Genomic DNA, 15,313 nt, shown 5'->3' on the forward strand with positions numbered 1-15,313 from the left:
CATTTCTGAGTTCATGTTATGTTGGGCATACTAGGCACTAGTATACAGACAATAGGATTCCTGCCATCAAGAGTGTAGAAGCTTCTGAGGGGGAAGTAAACACCCTCTTGAGGAGAGGAATGCATTACCAATCTTAGACACCTTTTTTTTTTTTTAAATTTTTTTGTTTTTTGACAGAGAGAGAGACAGCGAGAGAGGGAACACAAGCAGGGGGAGTGGGAGAGGAAGAAGCAGGCTTCCCGCTGAGCAGGGAGCCCGATGCGGGGCTGGATCCCAGGACCCCGGGATCATGACCTGAGCCGAAGGCAGACGCTTAACGACTGAGCCACCCAGGCGCCCCAATCTTAGACATCATTAAACATCAACATTGAGCTACTTTAACCTTATAATTTTCTCTTTCAATTGCCATAAGGATGAAATGTTCTGCCTAGAGGATGAAACAATCTAATCCTTCTACTGGTCATACTCTTCATTATGAATAACTAAATTGGATCTTGGTTTTGGTCATTAGTCTCTTGTAAGCTCAGTTAGTATGGGTCACATCCCTGAGTCCAGCTTCAGAGCCAGGGTGAGACCCACATAGGCACCACAACAGTACCCCAACCATGGCATACACTTTTTCTTTTGAAGTGTCTATAGATAACGTCTCTTGATTTTCTGCAACCATGGAAGTTATTATTTGATCTATAAAACCATTATTCACACAAAGCCATAAAAAATAGCTTGGAATCCTTTCCAGGAGTATACTAATTAGGAAACTGAAGTCAGAACTTGACTTTTTTTTTAATTTAAATTAAATTAGCCAACATATATTACATCATTAGTTTTTGGTGTAGTGTTCAATGATTCATTAGTTGTGTATAACATGCAGTGCTCATCACATCATGTGCCCTCTTTAACGCCCATCACCCAGTTACCCCATCCCCCCACCCACCTCCCTTTCCACAACCCTCAGTTTGTTTCCCAGAGTCAAGAGTCTCTCATGGTTTGGCTCCCTCTCTGATTTCTTCCCATTCAGTTTTCCCTCCTTTCCCCTATGATCCTCTGCACTATTTCTTATATTCCACATATGATTGAAACTATATGATGATTATCTTTCTCTGATTGACTTATTTCTCTGAACCCTCCAGTTCAGAATTTGTGACTTTTTTTTTTTATTAACATATAATGTATTATTTGTTTCAGGGGTACAGGTCTGTGATTCATCAGTCTTACACAATTCACAGCGCTCACCATAGCACACACCCTCCCCAGTGTCCATCACCCAGCCACCCCATTCCTCCCACCCCCCTCCACTCCAGCAACCTCACTTTGTTTCCTGAGATTAAAAGTCTCTTATGGTTTGTCTCCCTCTCTGGTTTTGTCTTGTTTCCAGAATTTTTGACTTCTTAATAAGACTTCCTTCTAAGCAAAATGATATTCTTCTAGTCTTAATATATACACAATGTAATTATTTAACTTCTCCGTTTTTCACTTTTTTATAACAAATATATGCTATTATGACAAATTTTGAACATTGCATAGCTTTTTCAGTGTTTTCTAGTGTTTTTGGCATAAAGAGAAAAATGCTATCCATGGCTATGAGTACTGGCCTGGTCTGACCATTGACTCCTGCTCTGGGCTCATTTCCACCTGGACTCACCCTCACTCTCTAGATTCAACCTCACTCGTCTTTTTGCGTCCTCCAGGGTTGCCTGCCCTCCCATTGCTGACCCTTTGTACCTTGTCTCCGCCCTACCTGGAGTTGTCTCCCTTTTCTAGTTCACCTGTTCTTCCTTCATATAAGGCAGAAGATACTCTTTAAAGTGGCATGGTATACTGTATTAAATAATTGTGCTTCAAAGTAATTTTTAAAATTTTTTCTCATGTAAACTTTTGAGATTATTTAATAAAATACAATGCAAATAAATAGTGTTATAATTTTTCTTTTGTGAATTTTGGGTCTGATGGATTCTTACTTAATAGACCAGATTTATTTTGTAGCTACTGTCTACAAAATTAGCATAACGGAAAAAAAGTTAGTATAACAGTATTACTGGTTAATACATTAGTGGTCAAAACAGTTTTCTGAACATAAATACCCAGCTATATCTTAAATCCCATCCCTAGGACTGCTTGGAACAAATGTAAGCTATCTGAAAGCAAAGAGGCCTTCTCAGCCTATTATGGAAATACAAGAGGAGTCTGCTGAAAGGATTCAGTTTCTTCAGAGCAGTGGAACCTCTATCTTAAGTATTGACAGCTTAGAAACAAATGGTAAGAAACGTGAGGGATACAAGTTGACAGATTAATTACTATGCTTAATTAAATTAAATACTATAATTATACTATACTCAATTAAAATTTTTACAAAAACTAACCTGTATCTTGGAGCCTCCTTTACTGAAGCATGTAGATATTCTTAATACCTTCCTAGAAGGTTTAGAATTAGATCTTGAGGGAAACCTTATAACCGTACATACTGATTATGAATACAAGTCTATATGTAGTGGGTGAGAGATGTATGTTTTAAATTTTTTAAATTTTACTAATATCAATAAATGCATCATTCAGATTAATTTTATCAAAATTCAAAATTCTGCATATTAATAAAGTATATTTGTCCTTTTCATTTAGAGATAGTAGTTTCTGAACTCAATCATAGTGTTCTTGGATTGGGATTGGACACATTAGAAGAACAAGAAGAAAAAGAGCAATTTTTTGCCAGGCTTGAGGAAGGCTTAACATCTTCCATTGATTATTCAAGATTAAATAAGGAACTGGATTCTAATGACTCCACACAATTTAAAGCTTTACATAGGTAATGTATTTACAATATCAACTAATCATTAAATGGTTTCTGTATTTTTCTATATATATTTTTTTAATTTATTTATTAGAGAGAGAGAGATAGAGCAGGAACACAAGAAGGGGGAGTGGAGAGGGAGAAGCAGACTTCCCGCGGAGCAGGGAGCCCGATGCGGGGCTCAATCCCAGGACCCTGGGACCATGACCTGAGCCGAAGGCAGACGCTTAACGACTGAGCCACCCAGGCGTCCCTTATTTTTATCTCTTTTCTATGTTCATTATTTCGATCCTGGTTTCCCTAATATATGAATGGAATATGTTGATTTGTGTTTAAGAGCTCACTCTGCATCCAGGTATCTGAAAGGTCATGCGTGCGATGCTACTGAGACTAATGGCGCACTGCAAAAAGACCTTACTAGGAAAGTAGCTTCTTAAGTGATTTTCCACAGATGAAGTAAATAAGAGAGTTCAGGTAGCTGTCATAAACTCAGAGAAAAAAATAAAAGAAAGGGTGAACCAGGGAGTCAAGACAGGTTTTGTCTCTGTCCTCCCTTTGTATATGGTTGACCCTGATGATTATCAGGAAACCTCATTTATCCTGAAAATCCTGCTAGTTGACTGAGCTGGCCTTCTGTAAGTACAGTAGACCTTTGACCTTTTAAAATTATAAATGGAGGGACACCTGGGTGGCTCAGTCGTTAAGCGGCTGCCTTCAGCTCAGGTCATGATCCCAGCATCCTGGGATCGACTCCCACATCGGGCTCCCTGCTCAGTGGGGAGTCTGCTTCTCCCTCTCCCTTTGCCTACCTGTCTGCCTACTTGTGATCTCTCTTTCTCTCTGTGTCAAATAAATAAAATCTTAAAACAATAAAAATAAAAAAAATAAAATTATAAGTGGAAGCCGGATTACAACTTCAAGATTTTAAGAACACCAAACTATAATTAAATTAAGGGTGAGGAGAATCATTACCTCTTGTTATTAGAGTACCTGGTGTCCTTAGGATGCTTAGTTTCTTACAGACCATGGATAAAGCAGTGCAGTGACTTTCATGAATTTTGTAGAGTTTGAGATTTTTACCCTGCTTGTAAGCTAACAAGTTACCCTGCCAGTTTTATGGATGCAGATAGTAGACACAAGATTCCTGGGTCAGAAACAAAGGACTTTATTTCTCACAATAAAAGCCATATCTGAGTCTCATGTTTATTTGCCTCAGTTCCCCCATGCTCCACAAAGCTTGTGGAGGCAACATGGAGGGTCCATGATGGCTGTCTGCATGGGCAGTGGATTGCTTTATAGGAGAGGAGCACTGGGCTTGGGGAATCCATTGCTTTTATAGTAAGAGGAAATAAGCCTGCTTCTTTTCTGGAAGGAGATACTGCCTCATCTCTCAAGGTTGCTCTCTGCAAACACAATCTTGGGAAATAACCTAGGAAAGAGAGGTTTGTGCCTTGCATTCTTGGCATACCCCACAAGAACATGCAGGGACACTCAGGGCCCTTGGTGATTGCCTCTCCCAATAGTAACAACACAGATTAAGTGTACACAAGTTGGCTACAAGTTTTGGCCCCTTTGTAATATTTCTTAACTTTTTAAATTTCTTTTTTTTTTTTTTAATTTTATTTATTTATTTGACAGGGACACAGCGAGAGAGGGAACACAAGCAGGGGGAGTGGGAGAGGGAGAAGCAGGTTTCCCACCGAGCAGGGAGCCTGATGCGGGGCTTGATCCCGGGACCCTGGGATCATGACCTGAGCTGAAGGCAGACACTTAACGACAGGGCCACCCAGGTGCCCCTTTTTATTTCTTAACAGTATTCTTAACTACTGATATTTCTGCTTTAGGACAGGCGAGTCAGAGTGCTAAATAACATTGTGTATAGAATATTGTTGCTGCTATTATTATAGTTATAGCTTCTTGGATTTGCTGATAATCTCACTAAAGACAAGGTTGATAGACTGAAAAAAGTAGGGTGGATTCCTTGGTTTGAAAGAAAGCAGTATATGAACTAATCCAATATAATTAAAATTTGCTCAAGCTCCTTTGTTACTTTTCTGAGTTTTTATTGGTTTAAGGTTCCTATTCAGCCTCTATGTCATGATTAAATTGCTTATTAACAGATAAATGCTGAACCTGACATTTTTTCTGGCCTCCATGTAGACTTCACTGGTTCTCATGTGGTCAATTCCTAATCTTTAGTGTAGAAAGGATATCTGGGCCCTGAGACATGTAAATGCACACACTTATGTATAAAATTGTGTGTATTTGTGTATAAAGTTAAGTTACGGCATTTTTTTCTTTGTGTTAATTTGATAGCTTCAGTTAGGCTTTGAGGATCCTTTATTTTCAAAACATTTTCTTTATAACTCCCAAATTTTTAGTTTTTGTTAAAATAAGAGTACTTGAGAAGAAAAGTATAATGCTAGAGATTTTTAAAATATATATGTAAAAGAATCCATGGAAATGTATTATTAACATTTAATACTAAATTAAGTAAATTTGGGGGCACCTGGGTGGCTCAGTTGTTAAGCGTCTGCCTTCGGCTCAGGTCATGATCCCAGGGTCCTGGGATTGAGCCCCACATTGGGCTCCCTGCTCCGTGGGAAACCTGCTTCTCCCTCTCTCATTCGCCCTGCTTGTGTTCCCTCTCTCGCTGTGTCTCTCTCTGTCAAATAAATAAATAAAATCTTTTAAATAAGTAAATTAATTAAGTAAATTTTTTTTTCAGTTATCAAGCTAATGTAGAACTAAGTGAAGATAAACATGAGTATGAATCGAAACATGAAGAATTGGCAGGTAATTTCATTGGTTTAAAAATGTACAATACTTGAAAAGATAATATAACTATTAATAAAGACATTGATAAGAGAAAAATAAAAGTAAAACCATATCTTTGAAAGAGCTTTGATCAGGTAGAGTGAACTGCCTATGTTACAATCTGAGCTGCTAAGAAATGATGGAAAGTGCACTGCTGCCTCATTTGTTGGGAGTGGGCAGTGGACCAATTAGGAAGACAGGAAAAGGACTAGGGGAATCTATGGAGCCAGGACCAATGTCTCTAAAGCATAGCTCAGTAGGTATTTCTTTTTCTACCTTTGACTTTTAACGTGTCCTTGTTTTTATATTTAAAATGATTTTTTCATAGTTAGCATATAGCTGGATTTTCCTTTTTTGTCCAATCTAACAATCTCTGACTTTTAATTGAAGTGTTTCTACCCTTTATAAAAATATATTCATTGGTATGGTTTTTTACTCTTTGGCCATTTGTTGGTTGTGTTGATTTTGTCCTGCAGTCTATTGGATTGAGTATTTATAACATTCCATTTTATCCCTTCTTTGGGCTTGTTAGTTGTACCTCTTTGTTGTATTTTTTTTCTAAGTTTCTCTATGATTCATAACATGCATCTTTATCTTATTAAATAGTCTATTTTCAAATAAAATTATACCACTTTATATGAGTCTTAAAAACAGTGAACTCCCCCAACCTTTTTGCTATTTTGTCATACATTTTTCTTCTATATATCTTAAAACCCTGTGATGTATTATTATTACTATTATTATTATAATTAATATTGCTTTTAATAGTCTATTTAAAAAATTTTTAAGGCATATAAAAAACTTATATTCATGTAAAAACATTTATCCACATATTTATCATTCCCAGTTTTTTGTATTCTTTGCATAGATTTGAGGGTTTTTTTAACTTCTTATTTAAAATGAATTTAAAAATTTTTTTATATTGAAGTATAACTGATATATAACATTATATTATTTTCAGGTGTACAAATACTTATTTAATACACTGTGAAATCACCACAACAAGTCTAGTTAACATCTATAACCAGTACCAAAAAAACCATTTTTTCCTTGAGATAAGAACTTTTAAGATCTACTGTCTTAGCGACTTTCAAATACAGTTGACCCCTGCACAACATGGTAGTTGGGGATGCTGACCCCCTACACAGAAATCTGTGTCTGAGATTTTTAGCCTGGTTTTGTGGCAGTTTGATGATGGTGTATCTTGGTGTGGCTTTTCTTGTATTTATCCTACTTGGAGGTGGTTGAGCATTGATCTGTGGATTTATAGTTTCCATCAAAATGAAAAAAATGTTTTGTCCACTCACTAATTCTTCAAATATTATTTCTCTCATCCCCTGCCTTCTGACCCTAATCACAATTGTGTTAGATGGCTTTTTGTCCCATAGGTCACTAAGACTCTTTCATCTTTTAAAGCTTTTTTCTTCTCTGTGCACTTTAGTTTTTACTGCTTTGTCTTCAAGTTTACTGATTGTTTTTCTTCTTTCCTTTGATCTTCTGTTAATTCATTGAAACATTTTTTTTCTTTCAATCTAGAAGTTCATTTTGCGTTTTTTTTTAAATCTCTTTGTATCTTTTCTCATGTTCTTTTTTTATTTTTCCCTCAGGTCCTTAAGATTAGTATATTCTCCTGATCCCAATGTTTGTGCATTTCTGGGTCTCTTTCTATTGAATACTGCTTCTCCTTATAGTGATTTTTTATTGGATGTTGGATATTGTAGATTTTTATATTGTTGAGTGTTTGGATTTTGGTCTTTTTCTTATAAAGAGTGTTGAGCTTTGTTCTGGCAGATAATTGACCTTGCTAGCTTGATCCTTTCAAGGCTTTTCTTACGCTTCATTAGGGGAAGTCTTGAGTAGTGTTTCCTAGTACAGTTTGACACTAGTACTAAGGCATGGCCTTTCTGAGGTTTATACTGAATGACCCTACTAAACAATGAGGATTTTTTCCACTCAAGCTGGTTAGAACTCCAGAGTCTCTCTTTCTTGTGTGAAGCCTGTGAATTTTCTAGCCTGTAGCTTTCCAGTTGCTCAAACTATACAAATATGGCTTAGTATTCAGCAAAGACTCAGGGAGACTCCATGTAGATCTTTAGAGCTCTATTTCTATGTTTCCTCTGTTACTGCCCTGTAACTTCTTATCGGCTCAGCCTTTCTGAACTCTTATCTCTGTCACCTTAACACAATGAGACTGTCCTGATCTCCCCCCCCCCCCCCCCCCCCCCCCCCCCCCTAACATTCCTGAATTTATGTACCTTCAAGTAACTGTAGGGCTCACCCCACTTGTTTATCTTTTCTTAGGAATCACAGTTTTGTGCTGCCAATTGTCCAATGTCTGTAAACAGTTGTTTCATATATTTTGTCCAGTTTACTCATTGTTTACAAAGTTCTTGAAATCTACCATAGTAGCGGAGAAAGTCCTATAGGTTGCATCATACTTAAATTTGCAGCTAAATTTTACAACAAAGAATGAAAAATATCTCCAAAATCTATCATTCAGATCTTTTATATTGACTTTTATTTACTTTACCTCAATTTTAAAAACTTCTGTTTATGCAAATAACATTTTCAAGTTATAAAGTTAGGGAATATAATAATAGAAATAGTACCTTGAATGTACAACATCTTCCTCCCAAAAAGGTTGGAACACAGCAAATTAATACTCTCATTGTTTTCCAAAACAATATGGAATAGCCTGCATATTATTATCTCTGAGATTTGTCATATGAGAACCACCTTCTCAATGTGGTTTTATTCTTTGATTTTTATATAAACTTAATTTGCCTTGATATTTCTGAAATCTCTGATATGCTATTTTATTTCCATTCATTTCTCTTCTGTGTCCTTTCTGTCTGTATCTTCCAGTGACTTTTCTTTCTTACTTCAAATCTAGTTTATTCGTGACAAATTCCTGGAGAAGGGATTGGTCATTTGTATGTTACAGTATTTGCTTCTAGACCTTCAGTTACAAAATACAGTTAACAAAATGCAATATTGAAAAATAGACATTAGCACTTTCCCCATTCAGAAATAATATTTGCCTTATTAACTTATGATTCAGATTAAATGCAACACTAGTTATAATAATACTAACAAAAGTAATTATTACTACTAAATGTAATGGCTAACGCTTATAAATAGGGCATATTATATACAAGCCACTGTTCTTTTTTTTTTTTTTAAAGATTTTATTGATTTATTTGACAGAGAGAGACACAGCAAGAGAGGGAACATAAGCAGGGGGAGTGGGAGAGGGAGAAGCAAGCTTCCTGCAGAGCAGGGAGCCCCATGTGGGCTCGATCCCAGGACCCTGGGATCATGACCTCAGCCGAAGGCAGACACTTAACGACTGAGCCACCCAGGCGCCCCACAAGCCACTGTTCTAAACATTTTAACTCTTAATCTTCTCAGCAGTCCTTTGAGACAAGTACTATTATCATCCCCACTTTACAGATGGGAAAAAATGAGGTAAAGAGGGTATGTGACTTGGCAGTGTTTCTATGCTAAAAGTAGTAGAACCAGGAATTAAATCCAAGCCTTCTGGCTCCTAGTCATGCTCTTAAGCACTGTGCTGTACTATCTAAACTGTTTCTTACACTGCCTCTTTGTAGTCACACAAATACTACTTCCCTTTCCATTGATTTCAAATAGTTCTCAAATCCCACGTAGTTGTCTAAGTTCATTGTCATAGCCTCCCATATTTCCTCTCTCCTTGTTCATCATCTATACTTAAATAAGTCTGATCTTTGAGGTTACTTAAAATTCAGTGATTCCCACCTAGAACATTAGAATTTTAATCATGTTATATTGGTTCTAGCACCTAGAAGTATGTCTAATACAAAATAATATCTTGATAACTGTTCTGTGAATTTAATTATGTCTGCTGATATTTAGAAAATCTGAAACTGTTCTTTCTCATACGGAAGAGAAACAAAGGTGAGCTTCTCAGCCTCAGAATATAGATATTGATGTAGTTAACCAACTAAGCTAGTTTATTTACCTAAGGTACAATACCCACCTTGTCTTCCTTATGAACTAAAATGGAGATGTTTCTGTAGGTCGATGTCACTGGGACCATCTCTGTTTAACTTCTAAGCCCTCTCAAATTCATTCCCAGACTTTCATTATTAATTGCACTCAGGTTCTGCACTCCATTCTAAGAAAAGACAGCCACTCCAGAGCAGACCCTCTAGTACCTCGTACATCTTTCTTTCATCAGGCCATCCTGTTTCTGAATGTGATCTAATTTTTAAAATACAATTAAGATTATGTTTATTTATGAAATGATGGTTTCCACTCTGAAAAGGTCACAGATCTCTGTCTGTCCTTTGATTTAAGGGCTATAAACAACACGTTAAAAATTGGCTTAGAGATCCTGGCCAGATAGCTCCTACCCCACCTTCCCCATAAGTAGTGTTATGGCATCATATTAACATGGACACACCTTTCCCTTCTGGTGTAAATTCATTGAGATATAATTTGGGATTTAAGCTGAGAAGTGCCCAGGGTTGGGAAATAATAGAGATCATATAGAGCCAGTGTTTACCTGATGGAAGGATTAGAGATAAAGCTTTCATAAGTACTGTTTCAGGCTTCCATTAGAGATACCTACAGAGACCAAAAAAATCAACTTTAAAAAAATAAGCAAATCCAACCTTTTGTTTAAGAATGTCAAGATTTCACAGAAGTGCTGCCTTTTGTAAGTAAGCTATTTGAGACTTTGTCTTTAAAAAATAAGCATTAAACTTTGGTTTAAAGATAAAAAAAATTTTGGACAGCTCTAGAAATGTTTAATTAGTTAATAATATAAAAGATTAAAAATTTAAAACTCTTATAAGTATTTGAAAGTATAAGTGAAGTAAACCTAAGTCTTATGAATTGAATTCTCATTAAATCTTCACACACAAAAAATCTTCCCAAAAAAAAAGTATGTCCTCTAAAGATAGCTTTACATTAATATTTCAATAAATTATTCTTATGCAGACTCCTTCCTTTGGAAATCAACAGTCTTTTCCTGGAATATGACTTTTTTGATAGTGTGATCCTTGTATTTTTAAAAATTATTTTCTTCAGAAAATTACAGTGATGATTTTGAAGGTGAGGAGGATATTGATGCACCTTTGACTACTCAAGAAGAGACTAATACCAAAGAAAATCCCAAATCTGAAAAACTACACATACCCAAACAGGTATACATCAATTATATATTTGACAATTTTGAAACTTCTGTCATCACCTTAGCTGACTGTCACTATATGAAGAGTTCAAAATATGGAGTTTGTCATTGTCTTGCTCATTGTTGTAAAGTTGTAAGTCTCTTAACACTCAGACATTTTCTTAATTCAGGATGTCAATTTAATGTAAATCTTAATGAAATATGGCAATTGATTTTTTAAAGGATCTTTTTGGCAAGTAACTTCTTTAAGTTTTAGAAATTAAAATTTTAATTGAAATCTCAAATCTAATTTTTAAACAGGTATATTAAGCTACATTTTCTTTGGTAGATCTTGTCCTTGGGAAGTACAATCAGTATTTATGCTAACAGTGACATTACTGTCTGAAACTTACTTGGCTAAGATCATGAATTAAATTATTCCATTCATATTCAGTTGTTGCTGTACTCCAATTCTCTTTTTTCTCAGTTCTTACAAATATTGGCTAAGTGTATTACTACATATTGCCTGACATATAGAACTTATCCTTGAAGCTACCTAATAGTAACTAACTAGTAGGATAATTACTATTTGTTATGTTGGTCTTGATCTGTACAAGTGAGGTCTCTTTTGGGACTGCATGTTAGGACTAGATGTTTTAAACATGTATGAAACCATAGGTGTCTAAATAGAAGTAAGAAATACTACGCAGGTATTAATAAATACTTATTTTTAAATATACCTGGTGCTTTGTCACTGGGTGTCTCTACATCACTCAGTTTGGAGGGGAAAATAAGAAAACCTTTAGAAGTACATGAAGAGTAATGTGATCTGCTGGTTATCCTTAGAAGCTTAATGGGATTTATACTTGGAATATGGCAGTTTCAATGTTTTATGAAAGATAGGTCAGTAGAAGGCACAGTGGTTTGATATATCAAGAAAATATAGCCTGCATAAAAATGTGTCAGTGTAAGTGTACACATTGCCTATCCAAGTGGAGAACATAGGTGACACTAATTATAAAACTTACTCTAAGGGAACTTACAATTTTTTTTAGGGAACTTATAATTTTGACAAATTTCAACTATCTTGCCATTTGGTGGCCTGCGTCTTTGAAAATTTTGTTTCTCAAAATGTAGGTGAAACAGAATACAAGTTATATTTGATCATTAATTTTGAACAATAAAAGAAAAATGATTGATGTTACAATAGCAAGAATCTTATGTAAAGTATCCATGTTATCTTGGAGTACAAAAAATAGAATTTCTGAGCAAGGTGGATGAGCAAATGGCATCTAGATACTTTAAACAAAGCTTTTAAAGGCCTAAAGGGATTGATAATTGCTACAGTTCTGAAGAAACTTCTAGAAGTTCTTTCACAGCTACGTTCTCAGTCTTACAGAATTATTAGTGAATGAGGGTGATGAAAGAAACCTAGAAAGTACATTTCTTGACTTTTTCATAGTGGAGTAAAACACAGGTTTTCAGATTTTGCTATTATTTGCATTGTGGGCATTTTACATAATTTTGATTTCAAATCATATTATTTTCTTTTAATTTAGGAAGAAGAGAAAATTGGTATGCTGGCTAATGGTAAGTATTAGGTGGCAAAAGATTGGTCTGTTCAAATTGTATCTAAATAATTCTGAATAAGTTACTATCTTCCTTTGTTTTTAAGTATCTCTAATGAATTAAAATCCACAGATTTTTCTCAGCAATATGTACCTTATGCCTGTCTTGAATAATTCCTGTCATATGTAAGAATATTTCCTTTTTAAAAGACTAGGACCAGATGGCAGTATGGTAAAGTCTACCAAATGTTCAAAGATGAATTCATCCTTCTTAAAATCTTCCAAAAAATGGAAGAGGAATTCTTCAAACTCTTTCTATGAGGCCAGCGTTAACCCTGACACCAAAACCAGACAAAGACACCTCAAGAAAAGAAAACCACAAGAAAGCAAGCAATTCCATTTACAATAACATGAAAAAGAATAAAATATTTAAGAATAAATTAAGGAAGTGAAAGAGATGTACACTTAAAACTATAAAATATCGATGAAAGAAATTGAAGAACACACAAAAAAGTGAGAAGACATTCTGTGCTGATTGACTGGAAGAATTAATGTTAAAATGTCTGTACTACCTAAAGCGATCTACAGATTCATTGCAATCCATATCAAATTCAAAAGGTATTTTTCACAGAAGTAGAGAAAACAATCCTAAAATTCACACGGAACCACAGAAGACCCTAAATAGCCAAAACAATCTTGAGAAAAAAGAACAAACCTGGAGGCATCACACTTCCTGGTTTCAAATATATTACAAAGCTACAGTAATCAAAATAGTATGGTATTGGCATTTTAAAAAAAGATCAGTGGAGAGTCCAGAAATAAACCTATGCATATATGGCCAATTAGTTATGGATAATGGCACAAAGAACACAAGGTGAGGAAAGGAATAGTTTCTTCAATAAATTGTGCTTGGAAAACTGGATAGCCACATGCAAAAGGTGGAACTGGACTCCTATCTAACCCCGTACACAAAATTGAACTCAAAATGGATTAAACACTTGTACATAAGACCTAAAACTATAAAACCCATAGAAGAAAACATATGGGGTAAGCTCTTTTACACTGGTCTTGGTGACAGTTTTTTAGATTTCACACCAAAAGCAAAGACAACAAAAGCCAAAATAAACAAGTGGGATTACATCAAACTAAAAAACTTCTGCACAACATGGGACACCATGAGCAAAATGAAAAAGCATTCTGTGGAATGAGTGAACGTATTTGCAAATTACATAACCATTACCGGATTAATATCCAAAACATACAAGGAACTCATACAACTTAATAGCCAAAAATGACCAATAAGCACATAAAAAGATGCTTAATTTCAATAATCATCAGGGAAATGCCATTAAAAACTGCAGTGAGATATCACCTCACACCTGCCAGGATGGCTATTATCAAAATGGTAAGATGCTGGTGAAGATGTGGAGTAAAGGGAACTCTTGTTTGTTGTTGGTGAAAATATAAACTGGTATAGCCGCTATGGGAAACAGTATGAAGACTCCTCAAGAAATTAAAAATAGGACTATTACATGATCCAGCAGTGCCACTTTTGGATATATATATCCAAAGAAAACAAAGTCATTATCTCAGAGAGATGTCTGTATTCCCATTTTCATTACAGCATTATTCATAATAGCCAAGGTATGGAAACAGCCTAAATGTCTGTCAATGGATGAATGAAAATGTGACATATATATACCAATGGAATATTATTCAGCCTTAAAATAAAGGAAATCTTGCCGTTTGCAACAACATACATGAACTTGGCTAAGTGAAATAGAAAGACAAAGAAAGATTCTTACAGATTCCACCTATAAGTGATACCATGCAAACAAAAGTTGAACTCAGAATCAGAGTAGAATGATGGTTGCCAGGGGCTGAGGGGTGGGGAAAATCAGGAGAGGTTAATAAAAAGTCCAAACTTTCAGTTATAAGATAAAGTCTGAGAATCTATATAAAATGGTGAGTACAGTTGTAACCATTATATAATTGAAACTTGATAAGAGAGTAGAACTTAAGTGTTTTCACCAAAAAAAAAAAAAAAAAAGGTGATACATGCATTAATTAACTCAGTTGTAGGAATCCCTTCACAATGTATACATAAATCATCATGTTGTCCACATGAAATATATTAGTTTTATTTGTCAGTTCTACCTCAATAAAGCTAACAAAAAAAACAAAGATGGTTAATTGACAGTAGAAAATGTAATTTACAGAGTGAAAGACTTTTATAGTGAAAATTAGAAAACATTGATGAAGAAGACACAGATAAATGGAAAGACATCCTGTGCTTGTGAATTGGAAGCATTAATACTGTTAAAATGTCCATACTACCTAAAGTGATCTGCAAGTCTACAAAGGTAATCCCTATCAAAATCCTAGTGGCATTCCATTTTAAAATTTATAGGGAACCACAAAAGACTCCAAATAGCCAAAGCAAGCTTGAGAAAGAGCAATGCTTGGAGGCATCACCCTCCCTGATTTGGAAATATATTATAAAGCTATAGTAATCAGAACAGTATGGTATTGGCATAAAAACAGACATATAAAACCATTGAGACTATAGAATAGAGAGCCTAGAAATAAATATACACGTCTGTGGTCAACTGATCTTCAACAAGGGAGCCAAGAATATACAATGAAGAAAGGATAGTCTCCTTAATAAGGCATACCTTGTTTTATTGTGCATTGCTTTATTGTGCTTCACAGATAGTTTTTTACAAATAGAAAGTTTGTGGCAACCCCACATAGAGCAAGCCTGTCAGTGCCATTTTTCCAACAGCATTTGCTCACTTTATGTCTCTGTGTTATATTTTGGTAATTCTTGTGATTTTTCAAACTTTTTCATTATTTGTTATAGTGATCTGTGATTAGTGATCTTTGATGTTACTCTTGTAATTGTTTGGGGGCACCATGAACCATGCCCGTGTAAGACAGCAAACTTAATTGATAAATATTGTGTTCTGACTGCTTTACTGACTGGCT

General features: G+C 35.2%; 1 protein-coding gene across 1 annotated transcript in view; it reads left to right on the top strand.

Moving 5' to 3' along the window:
• Window positions 1-15,313, top strand: part of CEP162 (centrosomal protein 162) — a 100,230-nt gene that overhangs the window by 15,670 nt on the left and 69,247 nt on the right. The window contains exons 4-8 of the mRNA XM_032409340.1: window positions 2,110-2,256; window positions 2,617-2,800; window positions 5,514-5,581; window positions 10,676-10,791; window positions 12,317-12,347. Coding sequence (XP_032265231.1) covers window positions 2,110-2,256; window positions 2,617-2,800; window positions 5,514-5,581; window positions 10,676-10,791; window positions 12,317-12,347 — 546 coding nt within the window. The remainder of the gene's footprint in view (window positions 1-2,109; window positions 2,257-2,616; window positions 2,801-5,513; window positions 5,582-10,675; window positions 10,792-12,316; window positions 12,348-15,313) is intronic.

Source organism: Phoca vitulina, unplaced genomic scaffold (genome assembly GCF_004348235.1).
Source record: "Phoca vitulina isolate PV1807 unplaced genomic scaffold, GSC_HSeal_1.0 scaffold11, whole genome shotgun sequence".
Lineage (NCBI taxonomy): Eukaryota > Metazoa > Chordata > Mammalia > Carnivora > Phocidae > Phoca > Phoca vitulina.